Source organism: Coenobita brevimanus, chromosome 46, assembly GCF_032717465.1.
Source record: "Coenobita brevimanus isolate Jiangsu-jjx chromosome 46, ASM3271746v2, whole genome shotgun sequence".
NCBI lineage: Eukaryota > Metazoa > Arthropoda > Malacostraca > Decapoda > Coenobitidae > Coenobita > Coenobita brevimanus.
In genome coordinates, this window is record NC_136999.1 from 31,843,885 (window position 1) to 31,864,300 (window position 20,416).

A 20,416-nucleotide genomic window follows, 5' to 3' on the forward strand; every position below is an offset into this window, starting at 1 on the left:
TTTTCCATCCTTCATGTTTTTTTTTTTTCACTTCCTCAGTTACCAAAGCGTGCTTAGCCACATATTCATTTATATATTTGTGCTGTAGAGGGACAACTTCCCAGTGTTACCCCCATTCAACCGGAAAAAAGCCTCTCAGTCCCAGTCCTGTCCCACGAGGGGTAGGATGATGGACTAGAGGAAAACCGCAACTCAACAGCATAATTCAGTCCACTGGATGTGATGATGAATGTAAGCAACGTTAAGGGTTTAGCGCTTTCGTATGTTTTTATGTTGTACCTTACCTCATGTGGCCATGTGGAGAGGATGAAGAATGAGAAACTGAGAAGGAGAGTGTATGTGAATGAGATGGAAGGAGGAAGGGCGACAGGGAGACCAAGAATAAAATGGGCGGATGATGAGAGAGCGGAGTGTCAATTGGAAAGAGGGCAGCAAAATGCAGAGGACAGGACAACTGGGAGACGATTTGTTTGTGGTCACCCCTCAGGGGATTAAGACGTCTGGCTATAGATAGATGGATTGGCAGATAGACAGACAGATAGACCTTACCTCATCTGAAGGTATCAAAGAGCCATGACCCAGAGATAATTATTTTGTCTGTAACTCAAGGACTCATGTAGTATCAGATCAACTGGCATAACCCCCCCCCCCCACACACACACAGATCTGTATTTGTTAATTTCAATTTCCATGTACGTTTTAATCAACAATATAACATTGCCCTCTCCATGATGGTAAACTGACGACAAGTAAATTACACCAGATTCACGTCTAGATGAGCCTGGGGTGAAAACAAGAAAAACAACAACAAATGAATATAATAAGAATAATATACCGCTGCTGCTGCTACTGCTACTACTACTACTACCACCACCACACCAACACCACCATCGTCACTACTACTGCTACTGCTACTACTACGACTACTTCAACAACAACAACAACAACTACTACTACTACTACTACTACTACAGTACTACTACTACTACCAAAAAAACAACAATTAAGAAAAATAATAATATACTGCTGCTACTACTGCCACTGCGACTACTACTGCTACCACCACCACCACACCACCTTCACCACCATTACTACTACTACTACTACTGCTCCTGCTGCTGCTACTTATACTACTGCTGCTACCACCACCACCACCACCACCACCACCACTACTACTACTACTACGACGACGACGACGACGACTTTTTTCTAATTTCACCTCCATCCATTTGGGAATTATATTGTGAAGATCAAAACCAACTTACATAATACAGTTCACCATTTGGAATCGAATGTGAAGGTTAACACTGTCCCTTATCATACAATCTGTTGGCCCAAAACACGACAACAACTGTGGTTACCAGCCATAGAGTACTACTTTTATTACTTTATTTTTCTCATTAACATAACAGTGCTTATAAAGACAAATCTATTGGAGTCGCTCGTCTATACTGCTCGCGACCACAGTAGCTTCGTAATTCATACCCGCCAGAGAGACAGGCCTGAGGGCTGATGATCTTGTGCCTCTGAGGCATAGGAGTGCAAACCCCAAGAGGGAGAATGACAGTCAACATCTCATCCTGGTCATAACAGAACTCTGCGGTTGATGCTTCTTCTCAGAAAGAACTTGTGCCAGTTTCGAGGAGAATCTTACCGCCTCTGGACCCATCCCACCTGATGTTGTGAAAACAAGGGCAGTGAATCGACGTGATCCACATGCTGGATCCTTTTTTTATTGTTTCCTGTTCATTCCTCTTGTGTGCAGCCCCGAGAGACGGATTGCTGCCAGAGGATCAGATAACCTAAAGTCGAAGAAAGCCTTCTGCCCAGGTGTCCTGAAATCTCGAGCACTGACATCCACTCTTGCATCATTTGATGTGTTTGCTGTTCTGTGTATGAAGTGCTCACCGTCTAGAGGAAGCAGAGCTGGCTCTATGGTGACATCATGGCATATTTACTGTAGCATTTTCGCAGTGAGGTCGCTTACTTCATCATGATGAATGCACTACTACTACTGCAACTACTACTGCTACCACCACCACCAGTATTACTGCTACTACTGTTACCACCACCACCAATATTACTACTATTACTACTACTACTACTCCCACCACCAATATAGCTACTACTACTACTACTACTACTATTCTACGTTTACTACTCCTACTGCTACTACCATCAATACTACTAATGTTGCTGCCACCACCAGTGTTGCTATTACTACCGCCACCACTGTTACTAATATTACCCCTCCTACTAACTACTTTCATTATCCATAATTCTTCTTCTTAGTCCTCTACGTTTCCTATCCTCACCAATGCTACTATTGCTACCACCACCATTGTTACTACTGCTACTTTTACTATCATCACCACTGTTACTATTATTACCTCTACTAGGCTACTGTACTGCAACTACTTCCATTAACCATATTTCTTCTTAGTCCTCCACGTTTCCTATCTTCGGACTCCCAAATTGTCACTCTACTTAACATGAATATATCACTTTAAAAACGCAAGTCACTGGATTAGCGTTTGTGAAGCCTATTTGGCCACGCATATATGGGTGTAATGAGTGTTTTTCATCATGTTTTGATCATTCTCTTCAGCATACTTACCCCCTATCCACAGCAGGCGAAACAGGACTGTTTTTCTGCGCCAATATCGCCAGTGGCATTGGAAAGTAGGTGCTCCGGCCAACGTAGAAATCGCACTGACCTGCTCACAAAGAGGTCTGTGAGTATTATGACACTTTATAGAGGGATGCAGAAATACACACCGGTCCGTATTCTCGTCGGTTAAGGAATCTCCCTAACATCTCCTCCTTAGCGATTTATTTTTTAATATGGGTAGTCAAAATCCTTTGTAAGTTATTTATGAAGAGTATGGTGATGTTATAAGTAATTATATAACACAAACAAGGACAGTAAGGTGTTAAAAGCAAAATGCGTCGTTGAGGAAAAGGGGTTAAGGAGATTTCTTAACCGACATGAATACCAGCCTAGGTGTTCAAGGAGAATGTTTTCCCTTCTCTGTCCCACTTTCGCACTATTTGTTACCCAGGCAAGTCTAGGTCAGGACAGCTTTGTTTCCTGAGTACCAAGTTATGGTTATTTCTTTGCTAGGTAAGTATAGGTGAAGTTTTGCTTGAGAAAAAAAACAAAAATGGACGTGTAATCATCCTGGGAAAATCAAACTTAGCACATAGAGCAAAAATGGTACATGAAGCGGAGATCAGAGTGCCAGGAGGAAAGAACATAACTGGAGAATTATAAGTGAGGGAATCTTTAACCAATAACACTTTATTAACATGGGTCCAAATTGAAACCGTAACCGAGCTAGTGTTACTAATGCTCTTATGGCCGATTCTTTTATGGAGTTAGATTTGAAGCATTTTTTTTCATAGATTTAGACATTATGGTCATTGATATATTTACATGTAAGTGATTTTTTTAATGATTTAAATCTTAAATGATTTTTCGTATATTTACCTTTTTTTTATAATTCACATACTTTGATTTTAATTTTCAAGCATTTAAATTGAACTTATTTTTTCACAGATTATGACTTATTTCATATACAGTAATCACTATAATATCCGGACGCCCAATAACCGAACATCCCCACTAACCAAACCTTATCGTCCTGGGATCAAACATTCCCAAAATGGTCCGAAAATCCAAAAAAAAATTTTTAAAAATCGATTTTTTGCCGTCCGTATTTTGAACTTGCCGCGCACGCTGCGTGAGAGCATTGTTTTGGTTCGTCATTCCTCCGACGTCCGATAGAGCGCCACTGCATCCTCCCCACTTCCTGCCTGTCTCTCACCGCGACAAGACCTACGCTGTTCGCCATGGCTGCCCACGTGCTCGCTTTTGTGGTGGTGCCGTACTTGCTGCAAGGCCTCCTGCTGCTCTCTGCCCTACTCTTAGTGCGTGTGATGATGGCCCCGCCTCCTGAGAAAAGGAAGAGAGTGGTGTTGACTCTGGAGAAGAAACGGGAGATATTGGAGAAGGTTGATGCGGGTTGGTCTTCCTCACGCATTCTCCGCGAGTTCAACCTGGCCCGGTCGACTTTGTTCGATATCAAGCGTTCCCGAGACAAGCTCATGCAGTACACGGCTGACTTCTCGTCGAGAAGCAAACGCAACGTGGAGAGAAAGGTTATGTTTACCCCCAAGTATGCAGAGATCGACCGCTCCACGTTGATTTGGTATCGACAGCAATGTGCAGCTGGTGTGATGGTACGTGGAACAGAGCTGAAGGCTGCTGCTGAGAAGTTTGCAAGGCTTCACGACGCCCTTGACTTCAAGGCATCCGAGGGTTGGCTCTTCGCGTTCAAGTTACGACATGGCCTTACTAACCGTAAAGCACATGGCGAAGCATTGGACGCTAACGAGGATGGAGTGGACGAGTTTCGGCACAAGGTGAAAGGCTTGATCAACAGGGAGGGCCTCACTCTCGGTCAAGTGTATAACGCTGACGAAACTGGCCTATTCTATCGCTCGGTGCCAACGAACACTCTAGCCGATGAGACGGAGAAGCGTGTACCTGCCCGCAAGCTTTCTAAGGAACGGATATCTGCTTTGTGTTGTGCCAATGCTAACGGCATGCACCGGCTTAAGCCCATTATTGTTGGCCGTGCAAAGCAGCCTCGGTGCCTTCGTGGGGTGATGGATGTCCTTCCTGTCGTTTGGTACCATTCTTTGAAAGCATGGTTCACAGCTGTGATTTTCAAAGACTGGTTTCACCATCACTTCGTCAGGGAGGTCATCCAGTACCAGACGAAGACACTGGGAATTCCTCGCGACCAGGTAAAGGCTCTCCTTCTCCTCGACAATGCACCTGCCCACCCGTGCGACAAGGACTTGGTTGCTGAAAATGGCCGTATTAGGTGCATGTTTCTGCCACCTAATACGACTGCTCTCATTCAACCAATGGACCAAGGAGTGATCGTGGCAACAAAGCACCTGTACCGTCGGAAGTTCCTGGATGAGGTGATGGTTGTCCTCGAGGACGAGGACAAGCGCAGGGAAGGACGTGACATTCGAGGCAAGCGGACTTTGGAAAACCTTCGCCGCTACAACATCAAGTCTGCGCTGTACAACTGGGCTAGTGCAAGGAAGGAAGTCCCTGTGAAAACTCTTGAAAAAGGTTGGTCTCGTCTGCTTCTCGGAACAGATGTGAAGTACGATTTCCTAGGGTTTGACGTGGATGACTTCCATGCACGGCTACGTACGCACGGCGACGATGTTGATGTGGACGATGTTCGTGAGTGGTTGGACGACGACGAGGGCGATCCTGGGTATCAGACGTTGTCTGATATCGAGATTGCGTCTTCGGTTGCTGGTGTCAGTCCCGAACTTGAAGATTCCGACGACGAAGGCGATGATGATGCGGACTCCTCTCAGCAGGACACTACTCCAGCCATCCCCAAGCTGAGCGCACTCCGGGAACATTTAGAGTTCGTCCTAGACTACCTGGAACACCCGGACTGCGACAGGGAGATGGGGCCCTTGGGACTCGTGGAGGAAGTGCGTGCTTTCCGGCAGCGCATCATCAATCGCCAGAATCGTCGGTCCTTGCGTCAGTCAACGATTGACAGTTTTTTCAGGCCCGTGACCCCCGCTGTGCCAAGCCCTGGTTCCACTCCGTTGCCTCCCCAAGACAGGCCCTCATGCTCCGAGCCACAGCCCAGCACATCAGCTACAGTGGAGTCACCGCTCGATGTGAGTTTGCGGCTATCTTCAGAGTCTTCTGTAGTCGGTACGCCATCACCACGACCCACCGATGCACCCCTTGGTCGCCTGCCAGTGATACTCTCGGACTCTGACAGTGAATAAACAGCAAGAACTTCTCCACTAGACCACACGGGAATTTTGAGTGTTGTGCAGTGAAAAAAAACGGTGTGTTGTGTTAAGGTTTTCAAGTTGGGAGAAAAGACTCAGTAGAAAAGAAATTTAACGTAACTAACCTTCTTTGTTTTGGCTTTGGAAATTTAAAAAAACTTGGGAAAAGTTAATGTGCAACACTTAAAGTAAAATGGAACATTATTTGGACTAAAGTGAACACTGTGAAAAGAACGGACTTCTGTGTGTTAGTGACTAAGTTCAGTGCAAGACTTCAGGAAGAGTGTAGTGCAAGTGCTTCAGGAAATCGTTCTTACTGTCAGAGTCCGAGAGGAGGCGGTTATTCATCGAGGTGGCCAGGAACTTGCTGTAAGTAGCCAGAATGTTTCATGTTGTACTATTTTCCATACTATATTTACCAGAATGTTTCATATTGTACTTTTTTCCATACTATACTTACCAGAATGTGTCATACTGTACTTCTTTCCATACTATACTTACCTCATGCATGTGCAGTAGGAATGTGTTTTTCAGAGTTAGGTTCGGTTAGAGTCCATAAGTACCAGAATGTTTATTAATGTATGAACATACTTCTAAACCCACATTTTATGTTTCTTTTGCATTTATTTCAGTCATTTATGTGCCTTATTGGTGTGATTTGGGTGTTAAATAGGTGCTATGCATGTCCGGAGGGAGTTGTATAGGTGTTTCTCTGAGTTAGGGTCCATAAGTACAAGTCCATAAGCTGGGGCCCAATATCCGGACGAAACCAATATCCGAACCTACCGATGGCTCTATTGATCCGGATATTGGAGGGGTTGTGATTTTTGGATTTTTTCATATATTTAGGCAAGTTATTTTTTTTTCAAATATTTAGATTCTTAGGTCCCCGTCCCACACTGCCACAGGCTCCAACAGCAGTAGCTCAGTATGGGAAGGACATTGCCCAATGAATAATTCTTCGTAGGGTCAGCCTTTCAATGTACACAAGATCAACTCAGGCATCGTAATAACACATGCTTCTGACTTTCGTTGTCTTTATTTTCCAAGTAATTACACTGTCTGCTTCACAACTCCAGAGCTATACTAACTTCACAAGGCCACAAGTAAAACTGACTGAACCTCCTCCATTCTGCATGATAGCAATCCCAAACAGGTAGCTTACACTGGCTAGACAACCGCAAAGTTGTGTTGAAAATCTGTTTTCTGAAGATTCGAAAAAAGGGTTGATGGAGGGGTGTGTGCACATGTGGGTTTAACTGACTTTTAAGGATCATTGTGTTGTTTGTAATTCATGTTTTGTTGAGTGGAGTGTTGGTTATAGGAAGACATTATGCAAAATTTTATCAACATCCACTTAGTAATAAATGAACCTGCATTAAAAAAAAAAAAAAAAGGGATAAGATTGTCAAGTATCATTAGAATCCAAATGATTGTTGTCGTGAAAAACGGCGCCAAATTTGACCCCCTGCAATATACTGCCACGTAGCTCCTGGCATTCTCATAAGCCTTAAATAAGTATACTTCCCTGGAATGATATAATTCTAGAAAATTGTGATATACTTACTCGGCTTACCTGTGCTTACCTCACCGTATGCTAATTTTTCATCTTGTTTCATTCCTTATCAGGTGCGTGAGTGAACGTTATTCTGCACCCTGAAGATGGATCAGCATACAGAGGAGGCATGCATAATCCATTCTGGCGACGATGTTCCACATTGTGATCTCGTATCACCAAGAAAGTATGATTCTTGGAACACTCTTCTTAGAACTGCCAGAATAAGACAGCACACACCGTTGCTGCACATTGCTCCAGCCGTAAGAGAGGGAGATGTGCCAGAGGTATTTTACCATAGAAAATGTCGCCAGATGTTCACTATGAAGTGTGATTTGTATCAATTTGAAGGCAAAGATGACTGCTCCCTTTCACAGGTGAAGCGATGTTCCATAAGGGAACAGGCCTCAGCCTGAAGAGTTTTGGATAAAACTTGTATATTTTGCCCACCAGAAAAGGCATCACAATACATAAGAGGGACAAGAACCTTTGATAAAGTGTGTTGAATTACAAGCAGACTCAAGATACCAGAAGTGGCAACAAAGCATAATGACACCAGAATTCTAGCTCCTGCCTCAAGAGAGCTTGTTGCAGCAGAAGCATAGTATCTTAAGTCCTGCTGCAGACTTTATACCAACTTAACCTGCCCCGTCCCAACGACGTATGGGTACGTTGCAACGATTTGCATTTGCCAGTCCCGGCAACGTACCAGTACGTCGTGCAATTGCAAGGTCGCTAGTTTGCACAATTTTCAATTTTCGCACGTGATTTTTCGTATGTATACACGGGACACCTTCCTCTATTCCTGTACAAAATACCAAGCAGGGACAATGCCTTACACTGCATAACCTCCCCCCTCCCCCCCTCACGCCATTGTCTTGGCAAAGGACCCATTACCAGTGACCTGGCTAATAAAGTTATTCAGGGCCAAAGTGATTCCCCAATCGATGACAATGTGGAGGACAATGTTTACATAGCATTAGAAGAAGAAACAGCCAGAAATAATGATCAGGTAGTGTGGCAAAAATAGGTCAGGTATGGTGATTAGTTAGTGAGTGAAACAATGCTTATAATGCCTTTATTACTGCTTGAAAACCAATATACTGTCATACTACATATACATTCGTACCAAGTAAATAAATAAATACCGTTTATGAGGGATAAAATAGTTACCCTCCCATAGAACTCGTTTTCTTTGGTGCCAGCATGTTAGAAAACCCACTCAGGTAAGGAGGAACTCCTACCTGGATTGGGCACTTTAAACCTCAGGTGAGCGATTTCTCTATGAATTTTCAATGTTTCTCACCAAAAACGAAGGTTTTAGCCAAAAAAAAAAAATTCGAAAATACCTCGGGACTGGGGGATGTCGGAGGTGCGGAAAACCTCGGGACGTGACGGGTTAAAAGGCATGGAAGACGGTACTGATACAGGCACTCTATGTGATCCTGAGGACTCTGGTTACAAGGAGGCTGAAAGGGATTCCTATGACCACTTGTTGCAGTATATCCGATGTGAATTGTTTAAATCACTCAGAGTTATGAAATTTGCAGAGCTCACAGATGTGTTACAGGACCGCATGCTTTCCCTTGGAGTGGAAATACGAGAGTCCACCAAGAAACCCCTTCGAGGGAACCTTGAAGATAATCTTGGAGACGTGCTTCATATATTTGCCGATGAAAAGGGAAAGCTCTTGGGATCTGCATACAGCTTAACTGCCTATGACCTGGCACGTGAAAATCAGCAACTGAAGAGCAAGCTGAAAATACTTCAGGAAAACTATATTTATGTTCAGCAGACATTGGAGAGCACAGCGTTACACCTAAGATCTGTTATAAAAGACCAGGATGAAAATAGACAATGACCGTTTCTAGCCTCAGCCCTAACTAGTAGTGTGGAAATACCAGAAAATGTAAGAAAGCTCCTTTTTGCACTGATCAGTGGAGATGTGCCTCCCAAACAATTCTTAAAACTAAGTTCACTGCTAGTAGACTCACTTGCTCAGGATCTTTTATACGCAGTGAATGGGGGATCTCAAGTTCCACCTAAACATGTACTTCTGCCATCTGCTGTAAAGGCACTGACCAGCAATGTCGAGCTTATCCGGATTTTGAACAGGTTTGGTCATGGAGTGTCATATACTACTATAGAAGAAAATGAAACTGCTATGTGCCTGGTAAAGCTCGCTGGTGCTAAGGATAACATTATCCTGCGAGAAAATATACAACATCATGTATTGACAACTCTTGCATGGGACAACATTGATCAACTTGAAGAGACCCTGACAGCAGAGGGAACAGTTCACAGAGTTAATGGCATAATTGTACAGCCACAGATATTTGGACCAAAGCCATACAAACCTCCTCTTCCAGTTATTCAGAAAACAAGAAAAGAAGCCTGACATTACACGAGGACCCCTTGACTGTCTACGTACCAGGGAAGCAAGTCGGTCCTTCTAACCTCAAAAGTGTTAACTGTGATAGAACTAGTGTGATTGCTGAGGCACACAAGAAGAATTTTCTATGGATGCTTACAAGACAAATCGAAGGAGACAACGAACAAGTGATGGGATGGACAGGCGTCAAAATTGTCATGAGAAGAGACCTGACAGCGACAAAAAGATAACATTGGATATCTCCCAACTATAAATGGCTCAGCAACTGATATGGAAACCATACATGAAGTATTAAAGCACTCAGTGCAGATCAGGGACACTCTCAACCTTTCCAAAATAGCAGTTGTGTTTGATCAGGCAATCTATGCTAAGGCTGTAAAGATTGTGTGGAAACATGCAGACAGATCCATGAATGTAATCTTGCAGATAGGAGCATTCCATACTATGTGCAATCTACTTTCCACTATTGGAAAACAGTTTCAAGATGGCGGGTTGAAAGACATTATGTAGAAGGATCAGTCACTGGTGTCATGGGAGACCACCAGTACAAGAGAGCAGTGAGGACCCACAAACGTATATATGAAACTTTACACCACATTGTCTACGAGGAATTCGTCCCATGGGTGGAACAAAATTATTCACCACACATTGAAGAAGGACTATAAATTATTTATGACCTTCATGAAAATCTTTGATCAGAGCTGTATGAAGAGACGATGTCAAATGCGGAACTTGATGGTTTGCTTCATTACTTTGCATTATGCATAGATTTTCTTCAACATGACGATGGTACTTGTCAGAATTCTGGGTGTACTACATTGTCACTGTCACTGTATTGCTTGGTCTGCTACGGGCTACAAGGGAGTGAAATTGGGAGCTCCATATAGCATGCATCCATTCATTTATTCCATGGTGCCCTGCATATGACAAAGTCAACTATGCACACTATCTCAGTGTGTATTTTGCTGACATGTCTTACTTGTCTGACAAATCCAGATGTCTATGACAGTTTCAAAGAAGGCTGGTTTGCTGGTCAGATAGGAGACTCCAGTACATTTGGTCGCATCTCTGTTGACCAGGCAACAGAAGAAACAGCCAACAAAGATACCAAAACTGCAGGTGGAACTTGTTGCTTTAGTTTGAATACCGGTGGTTCAGACAATACTATCTAACTGCAGAGTACAGAAGTACTTACGTCAGGATGTTGGTTGAGATAGTTCAGCTAAACAAACCAGACGTGCAGCATGCAGATCTGCACATGCCACGAATGGTGAAACACGAAACTGCTGTTTGTTCAGTGATTAGTGTCGTAGGTGACTTGGTGAATCCTTTCAAAGAATCAAGCGAGCTTGTCAACACTGTAAGTGCCACTGTAGCTCCAGTTGATGTTGTAGCATATCTAAAAGAAGCACATAATCGTGGTGAAAATGCTTACGTGAACTTTAAAATGAAGAGACTAGAGACCAGTCCTCCACTGATCAAATTCTATGATATTCCCAGAATGAAGCTTAAGATTTTCAGTGAAACCTGTAAAACCAAGAGAGTGAAAACCAATGGCAGACATGCCATTTTGAGAGAAACCACTTGACTCTTTGATATATACCAATGATGGCACAGACACAGGAACTTGACATGAAGAAGGTTTTAAAATTCGCACTAGGTCCCTTGCCATGGTTGCTTGCTACAGCTGATGGCCTGCCGAGGAAAATGGCCAAGTCTGTACTTTCCAAGGAGTTACAAAAAATGTATCTGCATAGGAAGTAATTCCTCCATCATCTGCTTGCATAGTAGATGGAATGGCTGTTGTTCACAAGATAAAAGGAGAGAAGAAAATCTTTGGAAACATTGCATCTTGGTTTTGTCAAAGGCCCTTCATGAAGCATCAAATAATGACAGATTAGACATTGTCTTTGATATTTATGATGAAAACTCTATCAAAAATCCCCCCCATGGGCAGCCACCTTGTCGTGGTGGGGGGGCTTGCGTGCCCCTGTGATCCCACGAGCCTGCCCGTGGATGTAACAACATCTGGCAGGGTCTCCCACGAGGGTGGGGTTGTGGGTGAGGGGTCTGACTAAGCGCTGACCGAAACGTAGGTTACCCGTAAGGGTCATCGGTGCTGCCCTCCAGAGGGATCGCCTCGGTGCTGTCCCGAGTTGGTTGGTTGGGTGTCTGGGCTGGGGAGTGTTGGGGAAGGGGGTCTCTCCACTGGTGGGAGAGAACTTTCGCATCACAGGGTGTCCTTTTGGGGACACCCTCTGGGGACGAGGTACCCCGCTCCCATCAGACCGTGCTTGGTCCCCTCAGTCCCTGGTAGGCGGTTTCCCTTGCCTCCTGGTGCCAATCCATATTCACCAATATATATATGGATATATTAAACAATTTTTTATCCACTCGTGTGGTCGGTGACCAGCCACACGAGTCGGCATCAAGTGGTCACTCTCTGGCCGACGACGCTGTACCCTCCGGGTCGTCTGCCAAAACTGCGACTTTAGATGTTCCCTGCATCGAGTTATTCCCTGGTGTCTTTGTGAAACACTCCTACACAAAGCATATAGTCCTCAAAACGGATGATGGTACTTCCTTCCAGAACCTGAACTGTTTTAACCCGTCACGTCCCAAGGTTTTCCGCACCTCCGACATCCCCCAGTCCTGAGGTATTTTGATTTATTTTTTTTTGGCTAAAACCTTCACTTTTGGTGAGAAACATCGAAAATTCATAGAGAAATCGCTCACCTGAGGTTTAAAGTGCCCAATCCAGGTAGTAGTTCCTCCTTACCTGAGTGGGTTTTCTAACATGCTGGCACCAAAGAAAACGAGTTCTATGGGAGGGTAACTATTTTATCCACTCATAAACGGTATTTATTTATTTACTTGGTACGAATGTTTATGTAGTATGACAGTATATTGGTTTTCAAGCAGTAATAAAGGCATTATAAGCATTGTTTCACTCACTAACTAATCACCATAACTGACCTATTTTTGCCACACTACCTGATCATTATTTCTGGCTGTTTCTTCTTCTAATGCTATGTAAACATTGTCCTCCACATTGTCATCGATTGGGGAATCACTCTGGCCCTGAATAACTTTACTAGCCAGGTCACTGGTAACAGGTCCTTTGCCAAGACAATGGCGTGAGGGGGGGAGGGGGGAGGTTATGCAGTGTAAGGCATTGTCCCTGCTTGGTATCTTGTACAGGAATAGAGGAAGGTGTCCCGTGTATACATACGAAAAATCACATGCGAAAATTGAAAATTGTGCAAATTAGCGACCTTGCAATTGCACGACGTACTGGTACGTCGCCGGGACTGGCAAATGCAAATCGTTGCAACGTACCCATACGTCGTCGGGACGGGGCGGGTTAAGATTCACAGTGGTCTGGTTACAGCATGTGGATTTGCCCCCAAGGTCCTTTTGCAGGGTGATGGTTCTCTGTTGTTAGAAGCCAAGAATGAAGAGGAGAGTTCACGCATCCAGTCCCTAACTATGGTCGCTGATTATTCTATATCTGCCTCTCGTCATTTGGTCCTAAATCAGTCCCGAGGGGTTGTGTATTCTCGTGACTTGATCTCATATTCTGATTCTTCCCTCTTAGAGGGGCTGGCTCCTCAGGGTGTTCTAGAAGCACAGAGAATTATGAAGAAGGTTGATGGGGTTTTAACCCCCACGCCCACTCTTATCTTGACATTTGACCGTCTTACCTTGCCGGAGGGTATCACTGCTGCGTGGTGGAAGCTAAAGGTTAAACCTTATGTTCCCCAACCTAGAAGATGCTATTATTGTCAAAGATTTGGTCACGTCCACCGTTCTTGCAGGTGGGAAGCGTCTGCCCTTCCTGAGGTATGTGGAAATTGTGGTGGATTTTCTCATGGTATAGATGATTGTTCTCAACCCTCTAAATGTTTGAACTGTGGAGGAGCACATGCAGCCTCCTCAAGGGATTGCGAGGTATACAAATATGAATACGAGATCATTTCTGTCCGAACGAAGGAGAAAATTTCCTTTTCTGAGGCAAAGGCCAGGGTACGGGAGCGGTTCATTCGCCCTGGGGTTACCTTTGCTGCTGCGTTGTCTCACCATAAAGCTACCCGGCAGGTGCCCCTGCCATCACACAATGCCCCATCAAATTCTTGGGGTTCTACTTCCCGGCCTTCTTGCCCGGGGGGTTCCACTGAGGGAGTGCAGCCTGGAAGCAGCTATGCTTCCTCCAGGGAGGTGCCTCCTGTCTCTGGGCTGTCCTCTCTGCGGTGGTTCATCCAGCGTCTGGGAGTACCTCCCCCACTCCAGTTCCTCCGGTTCTTCCTGTGACAAACACCCGTGTCGATGCTACACTTTGCTTTGACACATCCAAAACTCCCAATATCCTTCCTATGCATCCTTGTCCTGACGTATCCAAAAAAAAACAGTGTCTCTCATACTTCTGTATCAGCTGCTACTTCCGTACCGACTGCTGCTTCTGTACCATCTGCCCACTCTGCTACTGTTGCTCACTCTTCTTTACAGTGTGGCACTATAGTTTCTAATGCTTTAAGTTCTGGTGCAGAGATGGAGGTTGCATCTGCCAACCTCAAACGAGTGAGGAGTGAGGCGTTTTTGGGTGACTCCCCTCCTTCTAAGGTTCAAACTTCTGTACCACATGAGAATTCTGAGGGGGCTCTTCGCTCGACAACTCAGCCAGTGGTGGCGTCTAAGTCTGTGGGTGTTCATGATGGCCCTTCTAGGATTTCCATCCCTGCCTCTTCCTCAGGTGTGGTGGAGCCTGGGTCTTTAGATACTCATAGAGCTCGGTCGCTTGCTCCCTCTGATCCGTCACCCAGCGGCCAATCTTTGGACGATTTGGTTGGGGGGGGGGGTTCGGTTGCCCCCAAGGTGCCAGCTGAACTCTCACATGGGTGTGCGGACGGGGCACGTGGGTCTTCCAAGAAGGTCTCTGTGCTTCGGACTCATTCTGGCGATGGGCGGGACATGTCTCGGGGTAAGGGTACTTCCACCTCTGGAAACTCTAAATCTTCATTGCCTTCTCGGTTGGTGAGGCAGAGCTCCATGCCAAGGAAGAAGGGCTTTCACTCCCTTCCCAACGAGGTTGCTACATAGCTTTCTAAGTTCATAATATTTAATACTAATCACTATGGCTCAATCGGTACCAATCTGTCTTCAGTGGAACTGTAGAGGTGCCATGGCAAATTGGGAGGAATTGCAGTTATTACTCTCTGTTTTGAACCCATTATGTGTGTGTCTTCAAGAGACAATGGTGGGGCACAGACAGTTTCCTTCCATTAGGGGGTATAAGGCCTTCCATGCATCTCCTCCTGGTGGTCACAGCGAAGGATGTGGAATTTTGTGCCGTTCTGATGTCCCCTTTATTTCCTTTCAGATTCAGTCGCCCTTTCAAGTTCTAGCCGTACTGATGCACGTTGGGAGGTGCTATACCATCTGTTGTCTGTACCTTCCACCTTCCATTCCTGTTATACGTGCTGATCTAGAAACCCTTATCAGCCAACTTCCACCCCCTTTCCTACTCCTTGGTGACCTTAATGGCTGCCATCCTTTGTGGGGTGACTCACTTTCAAATCCCCGGGGTGATCTTCTTGCCTCTTTGGTTGGGGATTTAGATTTGGTTGTCCTAAATGATGGAAGGCCAACCCATTTTCATGTTCAGACAGGCACATATTCTGTCATTGACCTTACCATCTCCTCCTCTAACTGTGCCCTTGATTTTTCTTGGGAGGTTTTGGATGATCTACATGGTAGTGACCATTACCCTGTAGTGGTCCAGCCTACTCGCTCTGTTCCTGTAGCACGTCTGCCATGCTGGTGTCTGGACAGGTCTGATTGGTCTCTCTTTGAGGAACTATGTGTATTTGCCAACAGGGTTACTGATTTTTCAACTATTGATGATGCCAAATGTTATTTTACTAAGACCATTTTCTCAGCAGGGGTTCATTCTATCCCACGGACTTCTGGTGTTTTTTCCCGGAGACCTGTGCCATGGTGGAATGATGACAGGTCCATAGCAAAGGGAACTTACAAAGCAGCTGCTCGTCGGTATTTTGCCAATCATAATGTTGTTTTTCTAAAAATACAATTTCGCAAAGCACGTGCTCACTATAGATGGGTCATGATGAATGCTCGCCATAACTTGTGGAGGTCGTATGTTTCTACAATTACATCTTCAACTTCACTGTGTGTGGTGTGGAAAAAGGTGCGCAAGATATCTGGAAGGTTGTCGCCCCCTCCCCTCCGGTGTTGTGCCTTCACGGAGAACTTGTGTCTGCATCAGATGCAGTAGCCTCTGCTTTTGCAGATCAGTTTTATGCTGTCTCCACAAAGGATCCTTCTCAGCTATTTGCCACCTGTCGTAGGAATCAGGAGAGGCTGGGTCTTGACTTTCGCTCTTGTGGCGGAGAGCTGTATAATTTAGATTTCAGCTTCTGTTAGCTACGTGCTGCCCTTTCAGAGTGTCATGACACTGCTCCTGGGCCTGACGATATTCCATACGCTATGCTGCGTCATCTTCCGACTGATTCACTTCAGTTTTTATTGGACCTTTTTAACAGGGTTTGGAGTGAGGGCTCTATTCCGAGGAGTTGGAAGTTGGGTATTGTCCTCCCCTTTCCCAAGCCTGGTAAAGACCATTGCCAAGTCTCCAACTATCGCCCTTTCACTTTAATATCATGTGTGTGGAAGCTGATCGAAAAGATGGTCAATGTCATGCTTATGTGGTTTCTGGAGAAGGGTTGCTTTCTCTCTCCGTCGCAGAGTGGTTTCCGTAAATTACGGTGCACTTCAGACAACCTTATCAGGCTTGAGGCGTCAATCTGTGAAGCTTTTGCCTCCAAGCAACATCTTGTGGCTGTGTTTTTTGACCTTGAGAAGGCTTGTGACACTGCCTGGCGCCATGGCATCCTCCAACAACTTCATGCCTTTGGTTTATGTGGTCGCCTGCCTGTGTTGCTTTGAGACTTCTTGACTGATCTTGTATTTCGGGTCCGTGTAGTTTCTACCCTCTCTGTGCCACTGTGCCAGGAGGAAGGTGTCCCGCAGGGGAGTGTCTCAAGTGTTTCCCTATTTGCAGTGGCCATTAATGGTATCGTTGACACTGTGCCTGCTGGGGTATCCTCATCCCTTTATGTGGATGACTTAGCTATATGGTTTTCTGGCTCCCACATGTCTGCTATTGAGCGGCGGATGCATCTTGCCTTGGACAAGATTTCTGCCTGGACCACTTCCAAGGGTTTTCGGTTTTCCCCTTCAAAGACTGTGGCTATGCACTTCTGTAGGACGGGAGGGGGTACACCCGGACCCTGATCTCCATCTTTGTGCAGGAGACTCCGTTGTGTGACAGAGACGAAATTCTTGGGCCTGACTTTTGATTGTTGTTTCACATGGGTCTCACACTTGGCAAATCTTAAAACATCATGTATGAAGGCTCTCAATCTTTTGAGGGTTCTGTCCCATACCTCTTGGGATGCTGATCGAAGGACATTCTTGCATTTGTTTCAGGTATTTGTAACCTTTAAGCTGTCATATGGCTGTGAGGTATATTCCTCTGCCACAGAATCAAGACTAAAAACTCTAGATGCTGTCTATCATACTGGTCTTCGCCTTGCAACTGGGGCTTTTCGGTCCTCTCCAATTCCCAGCTTATTGGTGGAAGCTCGTGTGCCTCCCTTAGATCTACTGCGTCAGTCTGTTGCAGTGTGGTGCTGGCTCCGGATTCGTCGCCTTCCAGACTCACTTGTCTGTGAGGGTGTGACAAAACAGTCTTGTCTTTTGTGTTATAGTAGACACCCTCGCATTCCTTGTCCATTTGGCTATAGGGTTCAGGATATAATGGAGGGGTTTGGTTTGTCGGCAGTACTTGTCAGTCCTGTTCGAATCCCGAGGGTTGTGCCTTGGATATTGCCCAAGGTAACTTTGTGCAGGCCTATTGCAGGTTCAAAGGATTTTGTCGCTCCTCAGTGTCTTTTAAGGTTATTTTTAGAACATTTTTCTAGTCATTGTGGTTCTGTGCCTGTGTATACTGATGGCTCTAAATCCACATCAGGTGTTGGTTTTGGAGTGGTATTTCCCAATTTTAGCCGTGGAGGTAGTCTTCCTTTGGTTGCCTCAGTTTTTACTGCGAAGTTGTCAGCCAACATTTTAGCCTTGAAGTTGGTGTTTGTTCATCCTGACAATTATTTTACTATTTTTAGCGACTCTCAAGGGGCGCTTTTGGCCCTGGACTCTTTTAACTCTTCCCATCTCTTAGTTTTAGCTATTTAGGAGTGGCTGTTCCTCATTCGTCGTCTGGGGAAGAGAGTGGATTTTTGCTGGGTTCCCGCACATGTTGGTGTGGTGGGCAGTGAGACTGCGGATGCATTGGCCAAGGCTGCGGCTACTCAACAGCCCCCAACAGAATATCCACTTCCTGCATCTGAACTAACACCTTACTTGCAGGACAGAATGCATGTGTGTTGGCAGAGACGCTGGGATGGTGTTGCTCATAATAAGCTGAAAGAGGTCTTCCAGAGAGTGGTTGTGCCAAGGGTTCTCCCTTCCATGCCTCTGCGATTGGATGTAGCTCTTGCTAGGCTTCGCATTGGGCACTCTCGGCTTACACATGGATTCTGATGGGTGGCGAGACTCAACCGTACTGTGAAGATTGCTTTGTTTCCCTTGCTGTCCGTCACTTGCTGGTCGAGTGTCCAAGTTTGGGGGACCTGCGTCGGAGATTCCTCCATGGGCATACAGGGGTAGATGGTGCCTACTGTCTCTCCTCGATGCTTGGGGGAGTCCATAGCGTTTTTACTGATGTTTTTGATTTTCTTCAGGAGGCGGGCCTCCTTCCACTTTTATAAGAAATTGTTTCCTCTTTTAACTATTCTTTTATTGTTTTCAGTGTATTATTTCTAGAAAAAGTTATTAACTATGCACAATTTATTAGCCATGTGTTTTAGCTTGTTGTCCGGCGGCATATGACCTTAGCAGTTGCACCGCCAGTTTTTACTACAATCAATCAATCAATCATCCACTTTCTTCTTACTCTCCTTCACCAGTCTCTTAACCTCCCTTCTCCTGCTCACATATACCTCTTTCTTCTCTCTCTCATCTTCTCCCCTACCTCTACTCGCTAACCATTCACTATATGCCTTCTTCTTTTGTTCCACAGCTCGTTTCACCTCATCATTCCACCATGCTGTCCCTTGCACACCCTTGCATCTCCTCCTCATTCCACAAACCGCCTCACACGCTGCGCCTATCTCTTCCATGAATATCTTACATACGTCTTCCGCCCCTTCCATCTGCTCTAGCTCATACCTTCCCAATCTTTCTTCCACTATGCTCTTATACTCTATCATTTTCTCACTATCTTGCAATTTCTCCACTCTTCTCACAGGAGCTGCTTCCTCCTGTCTTCCCCTTCGTCTCCTCAACCACTTTCTTTGAAGCTCTACCTTGGCCATCACTAAGTGATGGTCCGAGACTCCATTCCCCCACACTCTTGCATCCAACACTTGTCTTCTCATTTGCTCATCCACACACACTTAGTCTATCGTTGCCTTTCGTTCAACAAGTTCACCATCCATCCTCCTCATTACTATCCATGTATACCGGTAGATCATCTTATGTCGAAAGTAGGTGTTGGCTATTGCCAACCCCTTACAAGCACAGATGTCCACCAAAGCACTTCCATTCCTATCTACGTCAGCTGGCACACCCCACTGACCAACCACTCCATCCACTCGTACATTCCCAACTTTGCCATTCATGTCTCCAATCAATAGCACTCTCTCGCTCCTCTCAGACTTGTCCATACACGCTTCTACTCTCGCCCAAAACTCATCTTTCACTCTTGCCACTCGATCCTCTGTCGGTGCATACACACATACAATCGCCCACGCTTGTATAACCTACTTTCATCCTGATGAAGGTGCTGACTGATAATGAATATGATGATGGTGATGATTATGAAGATGAGGATGTATAGAGAAAACAGTTGATCATCAACATGTCCACTGTGACTCTCACAAATTAACTTCAACTTGTCATTTAAATGCTGTCAGCACTCCGTTATTGCATACCTCACGCTTTTGCTGCTGAAACTTAGTGCATACTTCCTCCTTCAACTGTTGCTGTTTTTCCTTTACATCCCCCATGAAACTGTCATATTGTCCCTGCATCCTCAGCTGTATCTCCTCCTGTTGCTCCTGTTATGCCTCTTGAAGCCTTTCACATCGTTTCTGTTCTTCACTTTTTGTCTGTAGTTGTTCTCTGAGTTCTTTCTTGAGCTCTTTCTGTTCTTCATTTTGTGCCTGTAGCTGTTCACTTTGTGCTTGTAACTGTTGACAGAGTTCTTTTTTTCCTAATATGTGTCTGTAGTAACTTCATGATTGCAGCCAGAGATGCCTCCTCCTGCCTAGCATGGCTTGTTGTCTGCACACCTTCTGGCTCTATGTCGAAGATTGCCTCTCTGCAGCACTTTTCTAGCCCAACTCCTGACACCACTTGTTACGTCCTCGTCCCACACTGCCACAGGCTCCAACAGCGGTAGTTCAGTATATGAAGGACATCGACCAGTGAATGGTTCTTTGATGGGTTAGCCTTTCAATGTACACAAAATAAACTAAGGCGTCAAA

The 20,416-nt window shown here is 45.2% G+C and overlaps 1 protein-coding gene across 1 annotated transcript in view; it reads right to left on the reverse strand.

The window, feature by feature from the left end:
* LOC145398634 (uncharacterized) overlaps positions 1-20,416 on the reverse strand; it is a 49,188-nt gene that overhangs the window by 26,605 nt on the left and 2,167 nt on the right. The window contains exon 2 of the mRNA XM_080271442.1: positions 2,618-2,717. Coding sequence (XP_080127568.1) covers positions 2,618-2,717 — 100 coding nt within the window. The remainder of the gene's footprint in view (positions 1-2,617; positions 2,718-20,416) is intronic.